Source organism: Alligator mississippiensis, chromosome 2, assembly GCF_030867095.1.
Source record: "Alligator mississippiensis isolate rAllMis1 chromosome 2, rAllMis1, whole genome shotgun sequence".
Taxonomy (NCBI): domain Eukaryota; kingdom Metazoa; phylum Chordata; order Crocodylia; family Alligatoridae; genus Alligator; species Alligator mississippiensis.
The window spans coordinates 277039479-277066818 of record NC_081825.1 but is presented as its reverse complement, the minus strand read 5'-3'; the positions used below and the strand labels follow the sequence as shown (position 1 = coordinate 277066818).

General features: G+C 43.1%; 2 protein-coding genes across 2 annotated transcripts in view; one reads left to right on the top strand and one right to left on the bottom strand.

The window, feature by feature from the left end:
* The window catches only part of ASB2 (ankyrin repeat and SOCS box containing 2), a 52504-nt gene extending 30247 nt beyond the window's left edge, over positions 1-22257 (top strand). Inside the window, exons 7-10 of the mRNA XM_006278924.3 lie at positions 1848-2019; positions 9087-9648; positions 14701-14854; positions 16776-22257. Of these exons, the coding sequence (XP_006278986.2) occupies positions 1848-2019; positions 9087-9648; positions 14701-14854; positions 16776-16912 (1025 nt within the window). The 3' untranslated portion in view covers positions 16913-22257. The remainder of the gene's footprint in view (positions 1-1847; positions 2020-9086; positions 9649-14700; positions 14855-16775) is intronic.
* A 1713-nt stretch (positions 22258-23970) lies between these two features.
* On the bottom strand, positions 23971-25502 carry FAM181A (family with sequence similarity 181 member A). The gene has a single exon (XM_006278922.3). It carries the CDS (start codon positions 25431-25433, stop codon positions 24558-24560), a length of 876 nt encoding a protein of 291 aa, XP_006278984.1. The 5' UTR covers positions 25434-25502; the 3' UTR covers positions 23971-24557.
* Between the last annotated feature and the right edge of the window lie 1838 nt (positions 25503-27340).

The following is a 27340-nucleotide window of genomic DNA, read 5'->3' as shown; positions in this document are numbered from 1 at the left end:
TCCTTTTGGCCCAATCCTCCAATTTGTCCAGGTCACTCTGAATCCTAGCCCTACCCTCCAGAGTATTTACTACTCCCCCCAAGCTTGGTGTCATCGGAAACTTGCTGAGGGTGCACTCTATGCCATCTTCCAGGTCATTGATGAAGACATTGAATAAAACTGGCCCCAGGACCAACCCCTGGGGCACTCCACTTGATACTGGCTGCCAGCTAGACATTGAGCCATTGATTACTACTCTCTGAGCCCAATGCTCCAGCCAGTTTTCTGTCCACCTTAGAGTCCATTCATCCAGCCCGTACTTCCTTAGCTTGCCTGCAAGAATGCTGTGGGAGACCGTATCAAAAGCTTTGCTAAATTTTTCAAGTGAGGGAAATATTCTCCTTGACAAGGACATTTCATGATCAAAAAAGAAACTGATTGGCATTTTTCCTTATCAGAATTTAGATGCAGAAGGCCAGTGAGTTGCAGTTCTTATTCAGGATACACATAGACCAGCCAGTCTGAAAGCAGGATGATGCAATATATTACAATGGAAACCCAAGTTTGGAAATTGACTTGGACTTTCAGGTCCTAAATTTATACTTCAGAAGTAGGTACATTTAAACCTGGTTGTGACCCAACAATGTAATAGCATGGCTTGGTCTGGCTGGTTTGCCTGTTTAACCATGCTATAACTGAGCTGGTTAAGTATACCAAAACAACTTGACTAATTAATTTGCTGAATATTTTCCAGTAATTAGAAAAAAATTATTAACACCATAGGCAAAGAGTTGAAGAAGGCAGAAAAATTCTTTAGGACTGTTGGAATACCACATTTTCCCGCGTGTAGCATGCCCTGGAATATAATGTGCCCCCTGTTTTGACAAACATCTTAAACAAAAAAAAATCTTACCTTGCAATATGGGTAAATATCTAATCTGGCAGACTGGGCCTGGGACAGACCCCAAGCACCAGTCTGATCCAGTGCACTGGGTCTGGAGCTTCATGTTGGATCCAGCCATGGCCAGACCCCATGCACTGACCCAATCTAGCATGTGGGGCTGTATCATCTGACTAGGGTCTCCTCAGGGGTCTGGAGATTTAGCAGCAGGGAACCATGGCAATTAACACTGCCACTGCTCCCCTGCTGCCAAATTTCCAGACCCCTGGGGATCCCTATTTCTTGCATATACTACACACCCCAATTTTCTTTGGCTTGTCTGGAGGGAAAATATGCATGGTTTACATGAGAAAATATGGTATTGAAATAAACTTGGAATAAGGTATGCCAAAATACCAACAGCTTGTCAGAATAAGTTATTTTCTCATAAGTATCTAACTGCCATGTTACAGGATAATGTTTTAGGTTATGTATGCAAGGTCTGATATATGTTTACATAGGCAAGAAAATGTCATAATATAAAATCATTCGTCCTCAACCACATTCAAATATGATTGTTCTTGTGATATAGATGGAGGGCCTTAGGCTCATGATCAGAATCTAAATGCAGGTACCTATTGTGGGTATAGTCCTGTGGGTAATATGGTTATTGCTTTTATACAGGGTGAGGTTTTTTGACTGTCCAGTGCAAAAAATATCCCATCACATTCATTCCCTTAGCACTGGGGAGAATATTTACTGGTTAGCAAAATAAATGTGGAAAATATAAACTATTCTTTTATCTTCTCTCCATCCTCATTCTTACCATACCCAGAAAATGTTCTAAAGGAAATATATGAGCAGTCATTTCACCTTCCTGTTGGTTTTGTGGCTGAAATCTAAATAAATAACAGAAACTTGTTCTGTTCACTCAAATGATGCATTTGATTCTGGTCACTAGTTCTACAAAGGTTTACTTTGTTTCTAGGTGCTGATATCAATACCCAAGCCAGTGATAAGGCCTCTGCTCTTTATGAAGCTTGTAAAAATGGACATGAAAAGATCGTGCAGTTCCTGTTGTCACAAGGTGCAGATGCTAACAGAGCTAATAAGGATGGGCTGTTACCTCTTCACATAGCAGCCAAAAAAGGCAATTATGAGTAAGTTCTGGTGTTGTATTTTTTTATTATTATTATTTAGATCATTTACAGTTTCACCCTTTAGATGGGAATCCAAAACCTTGAAGAAATAAAATAAAATAATGGCCCGTATCATAAATTCTGTACAGCTCCAATAAAGTCAACTGAGCTGCCATGGTTTATACCAGCTGGAATCTGTCCTATATTTATAGAGTTTGTGTTTCTAGTACTGAACTCATAAGTATGCCTGCAAAGATAGGATGAACGGGGTCTCTGGATATTCCCACTGCTCTAAGAAGGATCTTGCTAACTTAGATGAGATATCATTTATTAGGCTCCATCTACTGGGATAAAGTCCAGAGTAGCTCTGGAAGTAATTAAGGTAAACAGGAGTAGGTACTCTGTACGGAATAAGCATGTCTACATAAGGAAACAGTGCAGAATATCCACTGAGTTTTAAAATCATACCCTGGCTTATTCTGCAGTAACTTCCCTATCCTGATAAGTCCATAATAGTCCTTCTCCAGGAGCAGAACATGCTACACATTATGCAAAATAAATGTTCTACAAAATAACTACACTGCAACTTCAGTGCATTCAGGTTTTGTCAGCATGAATTAAGAGACTGACAGACAGGAAGTGGCTAAATGAATATCTGAGGCAGAGCCAGCCTTAGGGGTGGACAACATGGGTGACTGCCCAGGGTGCTACAGTCAGAGGGGCACCTCACATGCACACATGACACACACATGCACACATGCGCATACATGCGCGCACACACATGTGAGCAGCCCATGCTCACAGAAGCAATCTTCTCCTGCCCTGCCTCATCCTGGCTGATCCCCACCCCAGGCAGGAGGAGTGGTGCCCAGCCCAGCTCACCTCCTGCCTCCAGCTGCTACTCAGGAGGAGCCAGGCCAGGCAATGTGGGCAGCAGCAGTGGTGCCACTGCTGCCTACCCACCTGCCTGGCACACCATGCTGTTCCACCTCCCCACTGGACTGCACCCTGGGTTACCTGCCTCTGCCACTGACTTGGATGGTGCTGGGAAGGGGATCCTGGGAGTGTGGGCCAAAATATGTTTGCCCAGAGGGCCTTTTTCCCTAAGGCTGGCTCTGATATGAGGCATAAGAAGACCATTGCTCAAATGCTACCTCCAGGTTAGGTGTCCATGTTCAGAACAGTTGGTTACAAATCAGAAAGGGTTCACAAAAGAGGCAAAAGAGTGATTCAAGGTCTTTAAAATATGCCCTATCATGAGAGATTAAAAAAAGCTCAGTCCAATTCATTTGTGCAAGAGAAGATTAAATCGCAGTATGTAAGAGGGCAAAAGGAATCTGAAAGTTGTTGGTTCTTTTATCTTGTATAACAAAATCCAATGGATAGAATCTAAAGCCAAAGAAATTCAGGCTAGAGATAAGACACACATTTTTAACAGTGAGGGTAATTACAATCGGAAAAAACTTATCAGGGCGGGTGGCAGAGTCTCTATCACTTGAAATGATTAAATGGAGATTGGATGCCATTATAAGAGAGTCGGTTGATGCAGCAACCAGCTGGTGAAATTCCATGGTCTCTTGCGTAGGAGATCAGGCTAGAGGTTGTCTGTCTACATGGCAATCTGGAGGTATGACTACAGCTTGTGTGGATACTATCTTTAAATTAGATAGGTCAGGTGCTGCGAATGGTATGGCCAGAGCAGGCTGGAGGTCAGCCTGGTGTTAGTCACCTGAAGATTTAACAAGGCTCCCAGGCAGGTTTTACAGCCTACAGTGAACCCCATGTGGCCAGTGGCTAAATTGTCAAGTTGAAAGCTTTCTCAGATGTGTCTGTACAAGGTGTAGTCACAGACCCTAGATACAGTACAGACCTTAACAGTCTATTCTGTCCTTACAGTTCATGACTATTCATTTTTTCATCAAAACCCCAATAAAAAGAGTAGTGTCAAAGGCTGTTAAAGCTGTAATGTTTGCCTCTGGATAAGATGACATCTTTTGCATACACGCACTACACCAATATGAAATGTTGGTGCTTAATGATGCATAAAAAGCACCTTTCCATAATACCTGTTATCCTAGGATCTCAATGCACTTCACAGATACAACCTCAGCTTCTCAGTACTGCAGCGATGTATGCAAGAATTCTTATTTTCTGCAACTGGAACAGAACTGCTGCCTTGGTGGAGGCCATGTGTGCTAGAGGGCAGCCCTGAGAATGGGTGGGTACAACTTCTGCTGGCACAACTCAGAATTCTCCCTGGAATTTAAATTATGTTGAGAGTTTTCTTCCAAATAAGTATGTTTCACACTGGAAATGGGTTAAAGGCAGCAATCCAGTTCCTGTTTCTTGCCCCCAAAACTTGAGGGAAAACAGATCCGCACCTAAATGTCTATATTGAGCTTGATTCAGTCCTGTGAAACTGTATGCCCCTGAGACCTGACAAAGTCTAGTTTTAGCTCCTAGCTCACATAAGCTAGGAGCTAAAGCCTTTTCAGTGTAAGCCCATCATCACTTTAGAAATAACCTAACCCTAACCCTGCTTCAGACCTCACACCTGTTATTCCCTATTCCCACCACTCTTAAGAGATCAGAATTTAAACCCAAGGTCTTAATTCCTCCACACTTAAAAGGCCAAGTGCATTTTTTTGGTTTATAAGGGCTGTGAACTAAACTAGAAGACATGTATTCTCTATTTAGCAGCTCAAACCAAATATTTATCCAAATGACAAAGCTTTATTCCCAGTGGCCAACTGGTCTTAATTCCTTTGGTATTCAGTATAACAACAGCCTTCAGAGTGACCTCTCTTTTTATTCCTGTGGATTTAATACGTAATTCTGCAGGAATTCCACCCCTGGATTTAGTGCCAGAGCAGAAAGGTTCCACAACATCCAAAAGCCAAGAATGTGATCCCAGGGCTCAACAGTCAACTCCTCTTGCTTGGGATTTGTTTGCTTTAAATGGTGCCATGTCAATATTGACACAAAATGCATTTTGTTGATATGGAGTTCATAACAGTGCATTGTCAATCCCAGAATCAGAGCAAGAGGCCTCCTGACCCCTTCCTTCTTGGAATTCAGGAACGGCAGTAGCACAAAGTAGAATTTGTTTTCAGCTGTATGAAATACATGCCAACCAATAATATCTTGGCATATTTACCTTATCATCATTTAATAAAAGTCCATCTCCATTCATGTTACTTTATCTGGGAGGCAGGGTAGCAGGTGGCAGGAGACTGGTGGCTGAGATACTGGGGAAACCAGCATCACTTCCAAGTGTGTGTGATGCTCAGATGGCTCTATGAAAGAGGTGGGTGTGGGTGGCTATGTAAAACAGGAACTGATTTTGCTTGGGAAGAACCCTCTCTCCAAACAAGAGGTAGTGTCCACAGCAATTAAGGCATCAAGATGCTGAACAGAGCCTTTGGTATCAGAGACAAAAAGGGGTTTAAGCTGCAAAATCTTATTCAAATGCCCATATTCCTTCTTCCCATCTCAGCACTCTTGGTTCCAGGGTTTCATAGTTTCATAGTGCTTACGGTCGGAAGGGACTTAAGCAGATCATCAGATCCAACCCCTGCCCCGCGCACGAATGAGTGCCAGGGTCATAACACCCCAGCCAAATATCTGTCCAGCCTCCTCTTGAAGACACCCAAGGTAGGGGAGAGCACCACCTCCCTTGGGAGCCCATTCCAGAGCCTGGCAGCCCTAACTGTAAAGTAATGTCTCCTGATATCCAGCCTGAACCTTCTCTCTAACAATTTGTGGCCGTTATTCCTAGTAACCCTGGGTGGTGCCTGGGGGAACAGAGCTGCACCCAATTCCTGCTGGTCCCCCTGGTGAGTTTGTAAACGGCCACCAGATCCCCTCTCAGCCTTCTCTTGTGGAGGCTGAATAGATTCAGGCCCTTTAGCCTCTCTTCGTAGGGCCTGCCCCACTGCCCCTTAACCCTGTGAGTGGCCCTCCTCTGGACCCTCTCAGTGCTAGCCACATCCCTCCTGAAGTGCAGCGCCCAGAACTGGACAGTACTCCAACGGTGGCCTGACCAACGCTGCATAGAGGGGAAGGATCTCCTTCCTGGACCTCTTGTGATGCACCTGTAGATGCACGACAAGGTTCGGTTAGCTTTACTAACCACTTCCTCTCATTGGCAGCTCATGTTCATCCTGGAGTCAACAATGACTCCAAGATCCCTTTCTGCCACTGTTTTGACAAGAAGGGTGTTCCCCAGCCTATAGGTGTGTTGCTGGTTCCTTCTCCCTAGATGCAGCACCTTGCACTTGTCTGCATTGTATTCCAATCCTATTCTCATCCACCCACCTCTGTAACCTGTCTAGATCTAGCTGGATTTTGTCCCTCCCCTCCAGCGTGCCCACGTTGCCCCAAAACTTGGTTTTGTCAGCGAATTTGGACAGCGTGCTTTCCACACCCACATCCAAATCACTGATAAAGATGTTGAACTATAAAGGCCCCAGGCCCGAGCCCTGGGGGACTCCACTGCCCACATTCCTCCAGGTCAAAAACGACCTGCCCACCACCACTCTCTGAGTGTGACCATCTAGCCAATTTACCACTCATCTGACTGTGTATGGTTAGACCCTTTTAAAAACTAGGGGATATTTTCTAAATTCTGATCAAGACTAAAGCATGTATTTCAAACGGCTTCAAAGTTCAGAGTTTTTTGGTTCCTTTCCTAAGAAGAAATAAATGTTGAAGTGGCCCTGTAGCTCAAGAGCAGATTTGACCAAATTCCCTTCTGGAACAAGAGCAAAAACCCAACCCTTTCATTCTTAGTAAAACACTATAAAACTCATGGGGTGACTAATAATGGAGCTTGGCATGGGATCTTTGCAATGGTGTGTGTGCCTTTTTTGTTATGATGGCTATTATGAATCATTTGTTCATAGTGGAAGCAAGCCAGCTAAGCAGTACTCAAATATCATGCATTCTGGTGAGCATCTTTGTTATGTGAGGTCAAGTCTCTGCTTTGGGAAAGGCCAGTGAGTGCCTTTCTCTTATAAGCGTTGGATGTTATCCTTAAACAAGAGGAACACCTCTGGAAGTTTAAAACTGAAGATTTTCATATAAATTGGAAACATCATTGTCCATCATGTCAGTAGGAACATTGGCCCCACCTTGTGAAGTGTTGAACCTCTTCAACTCCGACTGCGATCCATGAGAGTAGTAGAGGCTCAGCACCTCACAAGAGCAGCTCAGTATGCTGCAGTGACAGGTACTCAAGAGCAATAACATCAGTGCTACTATTTCAGTGGATTTATCATGTAAATATGTACTTAACAGTCTGAGCTGGGGAGCACATAGCAACTGCCTCTGCCATCAAGTTGGAGATGGTCAGCAACTTGTGGGAGGCATGCAGCATCTTGCCACACTGGCCTTCAGTGGACTTAAATACGTGTTATAAAAATCCTTACATCACAGATTGCAACCTACAACCCATAATGACTCGGAGACCTGACAAGTCTGCGGGGAAGCCGGAGGAAATGAGCTCCGCTTGCTGTCATCTGTGAATCCCATTCTTTGATGCCTCCCTCTCCCCATCCATAGTACAGGGTACCTGAGCACGTGGGGGTGAGGAATCCATTGGGTACTAGGATGCCTAAAATTAGGCCTTGTGTGCTGAGTGTGTTGCAATGCCCCAGTCTCTTTGTTGATTTCCCCATGCAACTTCCCCATATTTTTTGATTCTCAGCTTAGGATCTTTACCAAAGAGGCAAATAATGTGTGAACAGGGAAGAAAGCTTACCTCACAGATCTTCTAAACTTCCTCTCACAGATCTTTCAATATTTTAATTGGAAGCCATTTATCCACCTCTGGTGACTGAAGATCAGAAGTAGATTTGTTTACACTGCATTTATTACTTGTCTTATATTATCATTAAATCCATATAATAATAGAAATTCAATATGTGCTTTTGTATTTAAGGAGGCACTGCTATTTCCAACAGAAATCACTGTCTTTTGTGGTTTATAACTCTATTGCACATTTTTCCACTTTGCAATCAGCTTGGAGTTTTCTTTTTTTCTTTCTGGCTAACCACAGTCTGGGATAGACTTGAAAGCCTCATGAAGTGGCCACTGCCACAACTGAACTGTCACGGTTTCCAGAGGGGTGCCCAGGCCAGGGAGTTAGATTTGGCAGCAGAATTGTAAAGATGGCTTTGGGTCTTAGAAACTGAATGTAACCTTCCTCATTTCTGACAGCTTGGTTTCCTCCTTGTTTGAAGCACTTTGCTATTCCTGTGAAAAATGAAGCATCTAAGGTGGTATCACACGTTCAAGGTAACACTTACTGGGTGCATCTACACATGCACTTTAATGAGCAGTAACTGCCTATTTTACTGTACCTTATAGAATCACGTAAAAAAGTGTGATTATGCTAATACTCAGTAAAATAGGCTACTGAGCATTAAGCATCACTTATAAACCATGCACATTTGTTATTGTGCATTAAGGTAACCTAATGTGCATTTCTTTAGTACCTTACATTGGAGGTACAAAATTTAATATGCAGGAAAGAGCCTTACTGCACATGTAGATGTGCCCACTAACTGCAGTTAAACTCAAGCAGACTCATGTTCAAGCAGTTCAGCATGTGTTCAGTGTCCTCATGGTATTGCAAAATTGTTCCCTCTCAGGTGAAGGTTATTTCCTAACACATACTAATTTTAATAGGTCACTACATTCCAATGATTTGCAACTGTTGTGAGTGCATATGTAACAAGGTCCTAAATCCTTTTGGGTTTAAGTCAACCTCTAAGTATTAGGAATCAGGATGAGCTTTAATGTGAGAGCCAGATTGCCCTAGCAGGGTTTTTATGCCCCGCTTTGAAGCATCAGATGTAGTATGATGCATATACTGCACTATACACACCTGATTATGGATCTGATCCAATATGGCCATTTCTGTGCTCCCAACCACAGATCATTAGACCAGTGGGGGTAACCTGTGCAGCACAGGCCTGTGCTATTATTCATGAGCATCAGGACCACTCCTGCACTGACAGCTGGACAGCTCTCACTGGCTGTAAATTTGTTAAAGCTAACAGCTCTCTTCTGAATCCCCCTGGCAGGATAGTCACAATGTTGATCCCCGTGACTAGTCGCACTCGAGTCAAGCGCAGCGGTATCAGTCCTTTGCATTTGGCGGCTGAGCGCAATAATGACTACATCTTGGAAGAGCTGGTTGAGGCCGGCTATGACGTGAACTTCACCCTTTCTCCTGAGAGATCCCGGCTCTATGAGGACCGGCGGAGCACCGTCCTCTACTTCGCTGTCATGAACAATAATATCTATGCCACAGAGCTGCTGCTGCAAGCTGGGGCCAACCCCAATGTTGACCTTCTCAACCCTCTGCTCATCTCCATTCGCCATGGCTGCCTGAAAACTATGAAGCTGCTCCTTGACCATGGAGCGAATATTGATGCATACATTTGTAGCCACCCCACCACCTTCCCTGCTACCATCATGTTTTCCATGAAGTACCTTCCTCTGCTAAAGTTTCTAATGGATCTGGGCTGCGATGCTAATTCCTGTTTTAAGTGTCAGTATGGAAATGGCCCACATCCCGTACTAGACTATAGAAGGGACAGATTTAATGAGCCTCGGGTGAGCAAACAGCCAAGCGTAGTACAGGTAAGTGCTGGCTAACTTAACTGTGATACATACAGAGCACCCATTACCCCTATCCAAACACCCCTATCCAGTGTACTTTTATTCTCCCTTTAATGATGGGGAGGATCTGCCTAGGGTCACACAGGAAGTCTGTGGAGGATCACAGGACTGAATTCAGGCCTCACTAGTTCTAAGTTAATACTCTGACCACTAAATTACTCTCAGTATCAGCTCTTTTCCCCTTCTTTCTCTCTGCGTCTGAATGCTCATGAAAGAAACAAATTAGCTCTTGTAGTAGCTTCCCTTGTGCAGAAGAGAGCCATCTTAAACCCCTTTCAAGATTAGACTTTTCCAGGTAAAAAACCGAGCATTGAACTTCAGATATCCACTGTGTGTTCCAGTGGACACATCCTATATATATACCTGTGATCTCGTGTTCTAATTTTCATTTTTAAGGACAAAACAGTGGGTTCCTGAAATGGTCTCTGCCAGTGGTTTCAATGCCAGCCTACATCAGAATGAACCACATAGATGTTTTTGGGGGATGGAGCATGGTCTTGTGCCAAATCTAAAGTTGCTTGTACATGCCATGGGGGTTTAATTTAGTTTAGTTCTCCCTAAATTGAAATGGTGGGTTTTTCAAAACATTGCTTCAATTTAGGGAGAATTAAACCAAAGTAAACCCCTGTGGCATGTACAAATGGCTGGGAACCCAATCCTTACCTGCCTCTTCGGCGGCAGGGGGAAGGGGTGAGTTGCTGGCAGGCCGAATGGTCTCTGAGCTATGAGGGGGCCCCCCAAGTGGCATCCACTCACTGGCACCTGGCCTGGGCAGTACCGGGGGGACGCTGCAAATGCAGAGTAGCATTGCTCCCCCTGGCAGCTGCAGAGGGAAGCACCAGGCCCCCACACAGCTCAGGTGGGCAGGCAGACAGGCAGGCTCCAGGGAGAAAAAAGAAAAAGATCAAGCTTGCCACTGTTTTTTTTTTCTTCAGTGGAACCTGCCTACTTGGGCTATCGCCATGTCCCACAGTCCCTGAGCTGCATGGGGCCCACCAAGCTCTGAGCACATCAGTTTCCAGCACCCTGTGCACTGTTGCACTTCTTTAGGTAGCAAACTAAAACACTTCAGAGATGTTTTATCTTGCTACTTACCAAAATATTTTAAAGTGGAATACACTGCCAAGCTTGCAAACAGCAGCTCCACTAAAGCAATACCAAAAGGCATTTAAGCCACTTTACAGGCCAGTTTTGTGGCATGTACAAAGGCCCTAAGTTTTCAATTAAAATAATATTATGTTTCTAACCTTTCTAGAAGCTAGGGTAATCTAGGGGAAGTGCCTAAATGAAACATCGTGGTTTACTAAGCATTCTGGAAGGTGCAAGTCAGTCCTAGTGACATCATAATTAAGGGTTTTGAATAAGACCTGGAGATTTAAACACAGAGGCTGATATTTTCAAAGCTATCAAAGAACATTAGATATCCAATTTTTCTTCATTTTAATGGGAATTGTGTGGTATCCAAATGCCATAAGAAAGAAAACAATCTCAGATATATCTTCTATTATAATGAAATATGTATCTAAATTTTCTAGACTGCTTTGAAAAATCTCAGGCTGTATATTTTAATATACTTTTAATGACTAAATGCCAAAATGTTCAATAAATGGAAAGTGATTTTTTGGGCACGGGTAGAATAACAAATGTTATTCCATCTATGTGGTAACTATTATGTATTGGAGAATTGGGGAATATTTTATTGGCTAGCTTGGCTAGTAGTGTCTTATATGCTTCATAAAACCAAATCCTTGCCCTATTTTCACCTTGTATACAATATAAACTAACAGGAAACAGCTATGAAAGTAAATTAAAATCTGATCTGTGCTGAAAGCAAAAGAAAAATAATGGAGGACCTGAGTCAACCTGCGCATAGAAAATATTTCCCTACTCCTAAGATCTAGGACATATTGTTTTAAATTCGCCTCTCAGCATTAGGGCACTTTCTAATAAAATATATTTTTTGTGGTTTAGCTTGATAATGTGGCATATTCTGAAATAAAACATAAGAGATTAGTTGATCTTTTAATCTCTTAATTTGACTCCACAAAATCAGGGCACTGGTTATTTTCAGGAGATCAGATGTCCTGGAATGATTTATCCAAGACTTTTCGTAAATGTTCACAAACAAAAAGTGGTGATATATCTGAATCATTAGACTTTACATATAAAAGATAACTAGGTATGGGAAACAGAATTAAAAAAGCACACCACTGAAGACTATTATGGCTGATGCTAAAGCCAACTGTTTCATTTGAAAGTGCTTCACACTTCCACAAAAATAGAGAGGCAGATGAGATCAGTCTACACATATTTTATTTTATGTTTCCATTAAATCATCCAGTTTCCTATAGAAAGGGGAGACAGACAAATTATCACTTTTTCATCTCATTTTTCAAGAATTAAGTTAGTAATGTGAACATGAAGAGTAATTCACTCAGATGCCTCTAGAGAGCATTTATCATATGGCTGACATTGAAGGCAAAGGACTCCTCATCCTTGGACTGTAGTTTCAGTCCCATAGCAGTTACATGTCCTGAAGTGCAACATTTTGTGGTTTTCTTCTTCCTGAAAGACATTTTGGTTTACTTTTATTCTGGCATGTGCAGGGTATGAATGCTGAGTTTTTTAATGATATATTGTGTGCACAGGTGGGGCTGACAAAGGACAAAAGAATAAAAACATGAGAGGGGATCTGGTTGTTTATGGCCTTATGTCTAGTGTTTCATTTATCCCTCGGTGTGAGATGATGCTTTGGTAGTGCTGTATACATACCTTGCATTTTCTTTAGGCAGTTGTGAATAGTGACACCTGGAGCAAGGCAGTGAAGAATCAGGCCCAAGTATCCCAAACAGCACTGCCTGTAACCAAACAAGGCAGTAGAACAGTAGGCCTATTTATAACACAAATCCCATTTATCTGAGAAACTCCCAGGGCTTGTTCATATGGGGATACCCAAGAAAGTTAGATGATTCAGCTACAGCAGTGAAGTTGACACACATAGGTTAAAGTACATGAAACCCCTGTGTGGACACTCATTCATGGGTGAAGTGACCATAACTTGCTCCTTAAACTAAGTCTCCTCAAATTAACTAAAGTCACTTTACTTCTGACTTAGACAATCTGAACAGGGGGGCTTATGTTCTGTAACTGGTGCAAAAATGTTCAATAAGCCTGGATGTGAATTTACCATACCCTAGCCAATCTCCATGTATCCCTATGTGGATGCTCTTAGTGCACACAGAAAGTGCTCATATGGGAAGTTCATTTGGAGTAGCTTGTGAGCATGTCTACACAAGACACTACAGCACTGTAGCTATGTGTTATGGCATCATATCGTCTGTTGGCAAAAACCATGACGCCGCCACTACATCACCGCAGCAACACATTTCCTCATTATAGCGCATTGCTACAGTAGCATAGTGACCAAAAATAACTGCATAGCCAGCACAGCGCAGTATGGGCTGTTACTGCACTGACTTTTAGTACTTTGAAAAGTAAATGACAGTGCAGTAAAAAGGGCACTGTACAGCCATGTGTAGACACGCCCAGTGAGCTGGAAATTCACACCCTTGCTTGCTGTGCACTATTGTTACCATCAAGACAAGGCCTTAATTAATTCTCCTTAACTTGCCTGTGTTTCTGCATGGTCTCAGATAGTTTTGTCACTGCACAGCACAGTAGTAGAGATAGATAGAGCCCTACAGTATTATGCACAGGATTAGATTTAGGTAGCTATACAAGTCAAGTCTTTTTAAATAGATACTTAAAGTCAGGATTGTAAGATGGTATTTTAGTAGAGCTGTGTGAAATTTCACCGACTGTTTTGTTTTGGCACTGTTTTGACTCATTTTGAGGTAGAAACAGCAAAATCAAAATGAAATAAAAGGCTTCAAAACAGCCTAAAAACAAAACGAGGCTAGTCGAAATGTTTTGAAAGTCGAAACGTTTCAACCACATCACTGGGGATGGGAAGTCAGCCCAGCTGGCTGACTTTCCATCCTCAGTGCTAGATCGGGCTGGGGAGTCAGCCCAACTGGGCTGACTTTCCATCCCCAGCGCTAGATCTGGCAGGGGACAGGGAGTCAGCCCAGCTGGATGGACTTCCCATCCCCCAGCGCTAGGATCGGGCTTGGGAAAGGAAGTCAGCTGACTTCCCATCTCCAGCCCCACAATCAGGCTGGGGAAACTTTCCAGCTGGGCTGAGTTTCCCCAGCCCAATGTGGGGCTGGGGTTGGGAACTCAGCCCAGCGGTCCTGAGTCCCTTTCCCCAGCCCGATGGGCAGAATGTCGAAATAGCATCAAAACAGTCTCACTGTTTCGACTAAGCAAAACAGTGAGGCTGTTTCGACTCGAAGTGACATTTGATACAAAACACTGTTCCATCCAGACCTTGAAACTGAAATGGGAACAGAACAGTGCCGTTTTGCACAGCCCTATATCTTAGCATCTAAATAAACAGCCCAATGTGCAAAGATTCCATTTTTGGCAACAGTTGCCCCACACATTCTCTGAACAGGTAGTCTACAACAGGCTAGGAGCAACACAACCTTAGGCTGTATTGACTTCAAAGCAATTCTCAGGAGGTCCTAGGGACAGCTATAGTCATTCTCCCTATCTCTCTTAGCACCCAGCTTCTCATGGACTCTTGATAACAAAGAAGAACCTATGAGGCAGAGCAGGAAGGAATATTATGCTTTGTGTAATACTCAGCACTCCTTCCATGTTTCACTCAGGAACCCACTATGATTTTGTCTCTTTCTTCTGCAGTGATAGAGGGAGTGTTTTAGACCTCAGTAGTAATAAGGGAAATTTGGCAGAAGTTTCTTCAGGGAAAATTTAAATGCCTGGCACAAAGGTATAACCAAAATGGTGGCCTTGGCTGTCTTATGTCTAGGCAGGATACAAAGAAGTAGCTGACACAGTTCTGGACTCCATATTCCATGGTTGAAATGAGTGGCAGATTTTGGAAGAAGCTCTCCTCTCTGACTGCATTTGCTTTGGCTTTTGTTTCAGTTTTGTGACATGGTGTCTGCTCCAGAGATGAATTGCTGGGCTGGGCCTATTATTGATGTTCTTCTAGATTATGTGGGCAATGTGCAGCTCTGTTCCAGGCTCAAGGAGCACATAGACAGCTACGAAGAGTGGGCTGTCATTAAAGAAAAAGCAGGTATGATGCTGGTGTGAATTATATTACCCAGAACAGAATCTAAGCCAGGTAATCACACCACTGGGTGAGTGAATGACATAGAAAGCCTCAGCCTGCCAGAAGCCATCTCCGTTCATAAGCAGAATACTGTATAATGTGTAACCTTGGGTAAAATCCTGTGAGGTTTACGTGCAATTTATAAAGAACCCTTTTGGTTTCATCCCTTTCATATTCAATGGGATTTTTCCATTAAGCTTAAATAACGCTTTGGGTCAGTTGTTCAGACTGTGTAAAATCCCATGACACTGTTGATACAGCTAAGCTGATATACATCAACCAGGAATCTGATCCACTGAGGCTAATTATTCTGGTCTTCAGTGGAGAAATACTGGATATTGGGCCCATACCCTGAGTTAGTCAGCATGCAGCAGTGAATAATCCTAGCTTTCCAGGCTGCCCTGTGAGCACAGAAGCCCTCCAATGCAGCAGTAAATTACTAATACTTTATCTGCCTAGAGCATCTTTAATCTCAGGGACCCAAGGGGCTTCACAGCTATCAGGGCAATAAACCCCACAGCACCCTCCTGAGTAGGGTAAATGCAGAGACCTAACTACCAGGGTCTGCACCCTGGTGGCAATGGCAGCAGGGGTAGTGGCAGGGGCCAGGCTAGCTGGCAGCAGCAGTGCCTCTTGTTCCCGTGCCCCCTCCAAGTGGGTGCCTGGGACTAGTGTAATGGTCACCCCCTACCCTTGTGATGCTTCTGGGTAAATCTCATCCCTACTTGCAAAAGGGGAAATGCAGTACACTTAGGTACTCCCAGCAAGTCCCGGACAGATCCTGGGATAGGATACCTTGACTTCTAATTTCCTGGCTCCTGAACTAGATCATGCCCCCGCAGTGCATAGATCAGAGCAGTTTCTGACACTCTCTCTCTTCAAGAAAAGAAACACTCCTCTCAGCTTTCCTCTTGTTTATATTTTCATCTCCTCTTTTCTGTTCAGCGGTGTTCCCAGTAGAGCCAGCTCCAGTGTCTGTGGAGCTGGCAGATCCTTGTGGCTGGTATTTTACAATGCAGGGGATTATCTGGTGCTTTGCCACTGGTTCACTTGCACACGGGTTCACCCGAGACTCTCTCCTTTTCTGCCAACACACTGACAAATCTCCCTCTTTCTTCTCTTCTTTCAAGGGGATTCTTTCAGCCCTTTTCAGAGTCTTGGGGATCCCTGCCCCATTTCCCCACCCACCTTCAAGGCCTCATATTGTGCCTACTGTTAGTCTAGCCAAGGAGGCTTGGACATGGCTCCCAGTCCAGCCAGAGGGGTTGCCACAGAGCTATCTGAAGTATTTCCTCTCTTTCTCCTCATGCTGCCTCTCAGTTGCTGCCAGCTCGAGAACAAGGGACACAACTGAGTCATGAACTCTGACCCCTGCCTGGCAGCATGATGCTTTAGCACATAAGAGCCAGCTGTGGCCACCTTTGCCCAGCAGGGCTGAAATGTCTGACTGGATGGGATAGAACTGATGTTACATCTCATATTGAAGTGGAATATCCAGTAATGTGCAAGAGCCCCGGCCTCAGCACCACACCCAAGTACCCGAGCCAGATACTGAGCTGACATGCTGGGCTGAGGGAAAAGAGAGTTGCAATCCCACCCTCCTCTCAGGTAGCAGAGCAAATCCACACCTACCTCTCCATCTGCAAGACTGTAGTAGTCCCCATGGCCCTGGAGTATCCTTTGTTTAACCCCCGTAGCAGCTGGCAGGGACCTGCCCTGGAGCTAAGTGCTGTGACTGGTTTGTCTCTGCTGCTGAGGTAACTTCCACGGCCCGTGGTAATGGCTTAACATGCTGAGCAATGCCCTGCCTTAATAACTTAGCTGATTTGCTACTATGCAGTTTAAAAGTGCTTGCGCTCACACTGAAGTCCTGTCTCTTTTCCAGAGCCACCAAGGCCTCTCACACACCTTTGCCGGATCCGAGTTCGAAGCTTGATTGGAAGAAACCGTATTAAACTTATTGACACTTTGCCTCTCCCAGACAGGCTGATTCGATACTTACAGTACGATTATTCCCAATGACCGCAGGCAAACCTGGCAATCTGCAGCCTTCTGGCCTGACACCCGGAGTCATGACAGAGGACAGTAGTATTCACGTAATGATGGTGAACAAAGTGCATGAGGGGCTGAGAAGGAATCTCTGTCACCTGACATACGGCATCTCCCAATAGCTAATCTACGAGCAGTGACATTCTGGAGAAAGAGAAAGGGGGAAGTGAGAGAGCGTGGCAAAAGTGGATCTGTCGTCAGATTTTCCAAAAGAACGCATACTCTGCAATGCCACATCTTCACAGTGTGGGCTCTGAAGAAGGGGGATGAAAGCCAACACTGGGAAATGAGGAAAGCCAAATGCAAGTAACACTGGGAGGCTTGAAAAGAACATTGAGGTCTTGCAGAGGTTAGAGTCCTTCAGTCACTGTCAAAAATCAGCATATCTGGGAAGCTACGCGCTGATTGGGGGCTTTTTTTGTATTTTTTTTTTGTTTTGTTTTGCTTTTTGTTGCATTATATTGGACAGTTTGCTGGTTGCTGATCACCTGATACCACATTTTCATTTTGAGGTTTTTTGGGGGGAGGCTTTCTTTATGAATAGTTGACTTGATTTCTGAGCACTTGAAACTGAGAACCTTTTTTCCTCAACAAAATATTTTGTAAATATTGGGGTAAATCCCTAAGTCGTGCCTCAGGCTAAACTCCCATTAAATTCAATGGAAGTTCCCTTTAAGTAAGATCTAAGGACAGAAAGATTTAACCCTGAGCAAATACTTTGTTTGTAATTTAGTAAATATGCACGTGAAGTGGACAGTGTTCAAGATAAATGGTTTCCTGGACTGGGGATCCTGAAGCAATCCTAAACTCACATAAGCTGGTGTAAATCAGAAGTAGCTGTTTTAATGTCAGTGGATTTACTTTAGCATGAGAGCAGAATCAGGCCTTGAATTTTTTCTAGAAAATGCCAGTGGAGCAAAAGCTCTAAACTGCTGTTACTGAGAGAAGAGAACAATTATTTCAGTGTTACTAAACACAAAAACAAAGACTTTCAAAAACAGGCACCCAACTAGATACTTCTAAATCCTTATTGACGATAAGAATGATGGATCCGTATTAATGATAAAATGTCTATATGTAGTGCGGGGTTGTGACACAGTGGGCGTGTTTATACATGCATTTATACTAGCTTAAATTTACTGCGCAGTAAGCGGGAATAAGCCAGTGTCTACATGTGTATGCATTAAAGTGCATTAACGCTATGTGTGGTCTGACTTGGGACTAAAGTTAGTCCTAAGTCAGTCCACACACACAGTATTACTGTACCTTAAGGCATCTACATGTGCGTGACTGCACAGGAAGTAATCAGGTGTAGAATTGATACCTGCGTGATGCAAATTTACACTCAAGTCAGTGTAAATTGCCATATTTACTGCACAGTATGGGCATGCACGTGTAGACATGCCCAGTGAATCATTGCTTATGGCATAAGTCATTCCACTCAAATCAGTGAGGCCACTTCTTGGAGTAAGATGCTGCTCATGTGGAACAAATGTATCTTTGATACTTTGGCCTAAATTACAAGAGAGCTGAATATCTCACAGCTCCCAGTGACATCAGTAGAAGTTGCTATTTCAGCCCCTTTGAAAATCAGATCATTTATTTTGGCACCTACATAACGATATAAGAGCCTAACTGTCTCTGCAGATCTTGGCCTACAAACACATTGGTCTTTTCCCTCTGACTAAAAATACAACAGGAGATTTGGGTTACAGGCTGACTTGGGGACAAACCAGAGATTTTTCTGCAAGCACATATGATAGTTATGCTTCTATTTGTTGAGTTGGGTACCATATCCTGAACTGAGCAGGGTAAAATCTAAATAGGGTAAATGCTTCTTCCTCTCAAACAGATCTCCACTGCAGCAAGTCCTCTTTGTGTAGTGTTTTAAATCCTAACTCAGAAGTTGGACACTTATGGTCCAGAAGCTGGGTCCAATCCATGGAGACATTTGATCCAGCTCACAAATATGTGGAGCTTTGGCAGCAGTAGCGGTGGGTGCATTTCCTGGGCTGCCCTGGGGAAAACCATCAGTGTCAGGCACTTTCCCTGTGCTGCTGTGGGGAAAAGAGGCAGTGGCATCCGAGTCCTAGTGGCTTCCCCTCTGCCTCTGACCCAAACTGGGTCATTTTGCTCTGCAGCCTAAAAAGGTTGCTGACGACTGCCCTAAGATACGGCTAAAAGTACCTTCCCCCATTACATCTGCCTTTCCACAAGATTTTAGAACCTGATTTCACCTCCAGAAGGTTAGAGATTAAATCTCTTCCAGTACTTGTGGCATGGGCTGTAAACAAAAGCAGCAGTCATTTTAGCTAAGTACATACTCGTGTGTGACTGTCCCCGTCCAAAATAGACAGTTGAGAAACCAGTGTGGTTCCAATTCAGACTGAGCTGAGATCTTGCCAAGCTTTGCCAAGACGGGTGAAGCCCTGGCCCTGGATGAGATCCCTCAGCTGGTAAACACAGGTGTTAATCCATCCACTGACTTCAGTGACACTAGCTTACCCTCCTGCGAGCCTCTCCCATCTTGTCGAATGACAAAGCGGATGTTGTATCAGGATTGAAAGTACTGAAGACGTTTTCTCATGAAAGACCCTACATATTATCCCCACCTCTAGCCACGCTTGGCCCTCTTGCTGCCTCAAGACTGCATAGTGTCCATGGGCCTGATTCTGTGGGATGCTGAGCAGTTTAGTCAAGCTCAGAGGGCAAGCTTCCAGAACAAGGTTCCAGGACACAGATCCTCACCTGTGTAACCGGACACAGTCCAGTTACTACAGAGGCTGGCAGGCATTCGCCACAGCTAGGAACTGTCCCCTGGGGAATGCAGGATTAAAAGTAGTTTGCTGAATTGAAAGGCCTGACTAAGCAGCTCAGCAGTCTGCATGGTTAAGATACGCTGATTTCTGCTACCAAGAGCACAAAGGAGTGATGTGGCAGCACCTCTGGATACCTCTGCCTCCCCAGTCCAAATGATCAGTCATGCATTCACTTCTGGGTTACAGCCTTCATCATGACCCTGGTGGGAGTCTTATGTTTGAACCTCAGGGTTCAAAGTAAGCGGTTGCTACTACTCTGCCACCAAACTCCAGTCAGGTAAATAGGCCACTAAAAATCTCTCATCATGTCTAGGCACTAATCACAAGAACTCAAATCTGCAGAGATTTTTTTTCATAATTCTTACACCAATTAAAAGATACCCCATTATTACTATTAACAGTGAGCCACCATTTGCTAAGAAACAAACAAAGAAGAGATTCAGATGTACACCCACCTCCCCCTACCAAATGAGGAGTTCAGCATGTGTTCCATAGACATTAGTGCTTTCCTGAAAGACATCCCAGTTTTGGTCAAACATAGATTTATTTTGGAATATTTAAAATGAATATAAATGAACAAACATAGGGCTTGTTTGTGCTGCCTATATTACACTGGTGAGTGCTTATTTCACTGCAGAGCTTGCCCCCATAAAGAGGTGCTCAGCTATTTGTAACAGGATTGAACAGCCCAGTTCTTACAGTCCTAATAGTACTGTGTGAACTAAATAGTTTTTTGATATGTTAAAAATTGCCTGTCTAACTGCTGTAACCTCCCCTTGAAATGAGTTGGGCAGCTATAACCTGGTTTTTGCTCCCTGCTATAAATCAGGATTAATTACCCAGTGTAACAGAGTAGAATCAGTCTGGGATGTACATAGATACTGATATTTTTTGGTAGAAACAGTTGACCTAAACCTCTGTTGGACATAAAATCAGATAATTTCAGACCACCTGGCTGATTAAATGATTTGAAGTCATAAATGATGTGTATATACTGTAAGTGTGGGGTTTCATAAGTAATTCATGGTGAGAAACCTTTACATAGGCAAAATAATCATGAGTGGCATTTTTTTTATTTAAAAAATTTGAAACTATATATGGATTGACCGAAAATCAAGTTTTGTTTCTTTTTTCTTAGACAAAAGGCATCAGTCCTTGATTGGATTCCTATGGAACTGATTATTCTTTCACATTTGTATGTCAGGAATCACTACATTTAAATCAATAGTGCTACAAGGTGTAAATATAATGTAACTACAAGAAGTATCAAGTCCATACTACGCACATAGTCTGAGTACAAATCAAGCCATTTGAAGATTTGACCTGGAAATTGCATTATTACTTTATCCTTTTTGTCTGACCATTTCTTCCAGCCTTTACACTGTTGATTTATTAGGGTATTATTTGCACTAAAACAGGGCGGGCTACCTCTTATACACTGAGATTAGACACAGTGAGTTCATCAGTGAAATGGAATTGGTACAAATTCTGTTCTCACCTATAAAAGTTAATACATCTGTACAGAAGTTACTGTGAAACTGAACAAAACTACCAGGCTGTTGTAACAAGTGGAGCTGTTCCAATGTACAGTAACATGGTAAATTTTAGTGATCCAGTAATGATGGCTGTTTGTCAGCTGTTCTAGGAATAGTACATGACCAGATTACTGTACTTACTGAAACATGTGCAATTCATTTTATATTCTTGTGCACTTTTTTTGTTGATTTTTTTGTATGAAAGGTTTTCATTTTTTCATTATTTATAAAAGCTATTGTGGTTTTGACGTTTAAAATTTGCATTATACTTTAGTAAATAGTAGCTTTTAGATGTTGTTTTTCATCATTTAAACAAAATAGAAATAAACTAACAGATTACCAACTTCTTGTGAACTATAGCATTTGAGAAACTAGACAAAAGTAAGATGAAGCCTATTTCAGCCGATCCAGTCAGTAACAACTAATCTGAAGTGGAAAGAGAAGAGTAGAGGAGCACAGATGCTGCTTTTCTTCAAATTTTTGGGAAGAGCTCATGTAAATCTTGTCATTTATTTCAACTCTGTTTAATAATGCCATTGTGCTCATTTGGGTTCTCATTGCTGTCACTCTCAGAAGGCATCAGAAATCCATGAAGGGTCAAAATCTTGAAAATAGACCTGAGCAGAGGATGGACAATTCATTGTACTAAGGATTTCAAGATTTCAAAATACGGCTTCCGTCAGAATCCAGGAAGGAAACATTGAAAGAGAGACGAGAAGGGGGTGGGGGAGATTGAAATGTTTTGTTTCAATCTCTGATTTTGATTTTTTCTTTAACATTATATTATTTATATGATACTTGATTATATCATATACAACAATGTAACATTTTCAAAAGTCAAAATGGGAAGTTGTTTGAAAAGGAAAAACAGAAAAAAACATTCTGAAAATGTTTAAATGGCTTATTTCAGCATGGTTAGGACTCATTCCTGATTTTCTTCAGAAATAAATTACTGCAAAATTGAGCCAATTTCATGGAGTGTTTTGATTTTGACAGAATCACATATTTTATCAGAATATAGGGTTCCATCAAATTTTCTGACCGACTTGTCCTGGAATTCTTATTTTCACAAATAATCTCTCTAACTGCAACCATTTTCAACAAACCACATTCTGATCAGTCATCTAGAAGAAAGCCAGAGTATCTCTAATAAAACTACTCTGGACTCGTACAACAGTGACTGAATTCACCCTCTAGCCCATTAGCTTCATCTGGACTGTAAGGATGAATAAAGCTTACCCATGTGGAGAACTGTTTTAGGAAGCCCCTTTCTTAAAGTTCTGCAGATTGATGCTTTTGGGCCCATTTCTCCTCCCGCTGAAATAAGCAGGAGCTTTGCTTTTACGTATAGTGGGTGCAGAATCAGAAATACTCTCTCTTCATGCCCTCATTTCAGAAGGACAAGGAGGTGATACTGAAAGTAGAGGAGTGAATGCCAGTCTCCTGGACCCTTGAGCATGACCCCACAGTGCTGCACATTGTGTCATCACTTACAGTTACACAAAGTTGGCACAAAATTCTTCCAAATCAGAATTCCTAGCTCACTCCTGTGACATGTTATGCCTGTTTTGGACAGGTGCTGGCTGAGTCACTGGACAAGAGGGAAGGCAATGAGGAATCTACCCTGGTGTACCTTTTGTTTCGGACTACAAGAATCACCTACCATAGCCTCCTACATGAGCTACTATTTGTGGGATTGCTGAGATGCCTGGGGAAAAAAATCAACTGGCCTGGGAATTTTTTGCAGATATATTTCCAAATGAAAAGTTGCAGGCTGCCTTTAAGGCCTGATCTTCAGCTGGTATGAATGGACCCCCAAGTCCAGTGACCCAAGTCAAGAAAATGAGGTTATTCTAAAGGTTGTTTAGCTGATAGCTTTCTTTCAGCGTGGGTGTAAGTCAGAAGTAAGTTCACTGAAGTCATTGAAGTTACATAAACATGAGGCAGAGACTCGGGAAAGAACCTGAGCTATGTATCATTGAACTCATAGAAAGGTTTCAATTCAGTCGTCTTGGTCTCATTTGATTCAGTAAAAGCAGGCCCCAAAGAATCCAGTAGTGTAATTCTATTGACCTCAGTGATAAAGACCACTGTAAAAGAACAGAGATTTAACCCATAATATTTAACTTTTCAGATCTCATGTCCTATTTGCTTAGCACCATTTAGAAGCTTTAGAGAAGTTTAACAAAACCCTTTGTTAGCCTTTCTGAACTGACTTCATTATAAATGATCAACTTCTCTGGTGTGTAACTTGCACATCATTTGCAAATACTTGCAGCTTTTCATTTCAGTCAGGCAGAGTAGAAAATTCTCCCTGCAAAGCTCATGTGCCATTAATACCACTGCAGTCTCTCTTATCTGCTTTCTCTTATATGACGTGTTTACACCTACACATTCAAATCTATGATTTCCAGTGTATTGCCTTAGAACGTAGAGAGTTATTCTGCTTTTATTCACACATGCTTTACCCGTGTTAATTCTATAGTTCTTCATGGAGGTACTGCTAATTTAACCACACTGTCAGTGAGACGAGAATTTCACTTTCATTTCTAGCTACTGACATATTAAACCTGAATCTACACAGCAGAATCAAAACAATCAATCATCAGTCTGAACATATTGGAGATGTGGAGACTGAAATAAAATTACCTGCTTTATTTTTTTTAATTCTCTTAATATTTACAGGTGAGAAGAGCTGAAATCAATTTACAAACTTGTCTTCTGTGTTAAATATTGTCCTTTCAGTCTTTCACATGCAAAACAAAGTTACCTGAATATTTTGATTTCCCTAGAATGACTTTAAAATACAAGAGATTCTTTTATGGTTTTAATCATTTCATCTCAGTGTTGCTAATATGAAGGGCATCCCTGGAAAGACATTCCCACATGTAGGATCTCTCTGAAGCATTACAAGTGAAGATTCCCAATGGTTCTTAGCCCAAGGCTCAAGCAATTATCTTAAACATAAGAGGTCTAATTCTCCCCAAATCTAGCTCCACAGGCTTCAATAGGGGCTATTCCTGATTTGCCCCCAATGTAGTGAGAGGAGAATCAGGCCAAATGCATTAAAAGTTGGTATTTATATTATCCAGTCTGTGCATTTCAGGCAAAAGAAGCAGCAGCGTGTTAGCTGCTTGTTTTATAGATAGAAAACATCCTTTGCTCCACAGTGGGACTAGCTGATAGGCCACAGTATGAAGTTACATTTCCATTTCAACTTAAAGAGCTACTGTACATAGTACAACCCTCCTCCCTTCCCTTAGGCTAAATATATCCAAAGACATTGAAAATAGGAGGTGGTACTGCTGGCTTGGTAGGGATGGGTTTCAAAACCACCGGTCTATATAGTTTCTGCCCTGTGGCATCTGTCTCTTTGCAGAAGTGTTGGATTTCCCCTTGGGGTGCTGTGTTTTTCCTCCACAGCCCCAAGCCTGGGAAGGGCGACTGAGGTAGGGCTCCTGGGGTTTGGTAAACAGGTTGTCCATGGTACTGAAATGGACAGCAGCTCCAGGCATTCATCCGGCCAGACAGGGATGTCCCAGGCACTTTGATAGGCTCTTTTTCCCCGCTAGGTTGGACAGGCACTGGGGGGCTCTCTGGCCCTGTGGCATCTGGGCTCTTTTTGCTTTTCTTCCCCTCATAAGAAGGAAGGTCCCTGGACTTTGGGAGCCCATCAAGTCCTGCAGGAAAGCTCCCAACCATCAGACTCTGAGCGGGTCTGGGCTCTTCCCAGAAGGAAGCTGGTAGCTGTCTTTTCCTCATGGGCACCTGATCTGGCCTAGCAGACTCTGGACTTTGCTCCTGCAACCCTTGCTCTCCACTGAGGTTCTCCTCCACCTCTGCTCCCCTCAGTGCCTTTTCACTGGTAGCTCTACAGGGATTAGGATCCAGGGCATCTGGGTGGGAGCTACGATTTCTGTCCTCCACTCCTCTTTTCATGTTGGATTCCATGGACTTGCTGGGGTGACTTCTTGGGATCCTGGAATATTTTTGAGAAAACCGCTTGAGCTGCTTCTGTAAATATTTTCTGTGGTCAACAGAGCGGCGGCAGGGAGCTGACTTGTCCAGAGCTGCTTTGATGTCGCTGGAGGCCAGGTTCACAAAATTCAGTAACATCTTCACTTCACTGTCTGATGCCATTTCACAGAGCGATCCTCATGGAGGTGTCCATTAAAATGTTATACTTCCTCTCCTGAAGCCTGGGCAAGCCTGTGAAAGGAGGACAGATGTATTTATGGCTTTGAATCCAAACACCATCCTGAAGCTGTAAAATAAAAAGTATCAAGTGGGTGCCGGGGAAGGAGTGGGGAGAAAACCAAATCAAACTCCTCAGCTAAACAACAAGTTGTCAGTTTGCCTGTGAGCCAGATGAATGTGCAACATTTTTAGCCCATTCACAACACAGCTGCAGAATCACTGTACCCGCGTGCGTGCGCGTGCACACACACACACCTCCCCCCACAAATGCATGGAATGGCTTGTTACTGCTGGAGAACCCCATGGTTAATCTTGTTACACAGGTAATGTTTAAATCCTAAGCAGAACCCTCTGCAGCACTGGCATGTCACTGTAACCAAATACACGCACACGCGCGCGCACACACACACACAGAGTAGATTGTTTCACAAATATTGATTGTTACTGTATCATGGCTGAGAAAAACCTAGTTCCCCTGCTAATCTTGTTATACAGGTTATACACTACCAACCTTTAGAGAAGGAACCGGAGTCTGTGAGTGTTTAGAAGCAGTTTAGCAGCACTTGAGTAAGCTGAATGAATATCAACTCCTTCTAGTTAGAGGGCTTTCTCAGACCAATCAGAAGCCACTTTGCCAAATACAAAGCATCCCAATCAGGCATTAGACTCCCCGTTCTCACATTCTTTGCCATCACAAATTGTTGCCATGGGGACAGCCACAGAAAGACAGTTAATAATACAATCATTTCCTTGCGATTTTTACCATTCTCCCCTCTCCCCTCCACCCCTAGTAGGGCCTTTTTTTTTAAGACACAGTCCAACATGAAATGCTGATGATGAGTTAAGAAAGTTTAGACACCCTTTTCTCTGAACTATCCCAAAGCTGTCTGGAGGCTGGCACTAACCATGCTTCAATGACACAGGACAATGCTAGCTGGGGAGACTAGGCTAGCCTACTTTTAACTGTTCTTGATCAGGGCTCTTTTTTTTTAAAGGGAGGATGATGTCAGAAAAAGGTAGGAAAGGAACAAATCTCTAAAGAGATGTGCAGATATCCATGGAAAGGGAGCTTGAGCGCTCAAGAATCTTGTCTTTATGTTTGCCCCCTCAATTGAGCCACACAAAAGCTGAATTACCCATTCAAACCGCCTGGACAAAAGGATGGAGTTGGATAGTACTCTTGCATCTGTAGTCAAACAGTTAGAGACTTAAATCGAGTCGTCATGATGGAGAAAGAGTTAGACAAAGCCCATAGAATTGCCATCAGCAAACATTTTCCTGTGTCATATTAGTGGGTCTCCATGACTCCCCCTGGCCCAGGGACAATAGCACAAGTTTGCACACTCGACTACTGTCACCCTGCCAACGCTGGCAAGGAGCAGAAACAGGACAATCCTTTAAGGGGAAAGCATGCCCACTGCAGGGAAGGTAAGAAGAGAGGGAAGAAAAGCGTGTGAAATGCTAATTGAGCTGCTTCCTTTACTGATCCAGAGTTATGTGAGTCCTCCTCCTTCATGCAGGGTTGTCCTAAGGGGTGGCAATAACTTAATAGTACAGTAAAACCAGGAATCTCACAACGCACATTCCCTCCTCTGAGATCTGTGAGAATAAGACAGCAAAAATCTGTGGCCTGATGAATCTCAAAAATGCCAGCCACTTGGAAATCCAGGCAGCTTGTACTGAAGGGCAAACGCCTATCACTTCATCTCGGGTTTGGGCAGCCATGGCTGAACTGCAGTTTTCAGTGGTAAGACTAATAAAGATAGCAGGGCCTTTGAGATGCTTTGAGGGCTAAATATTTAGAAAAAGCTCCAAATATTAAACATGGATCCAAATACCTCCACACTTTG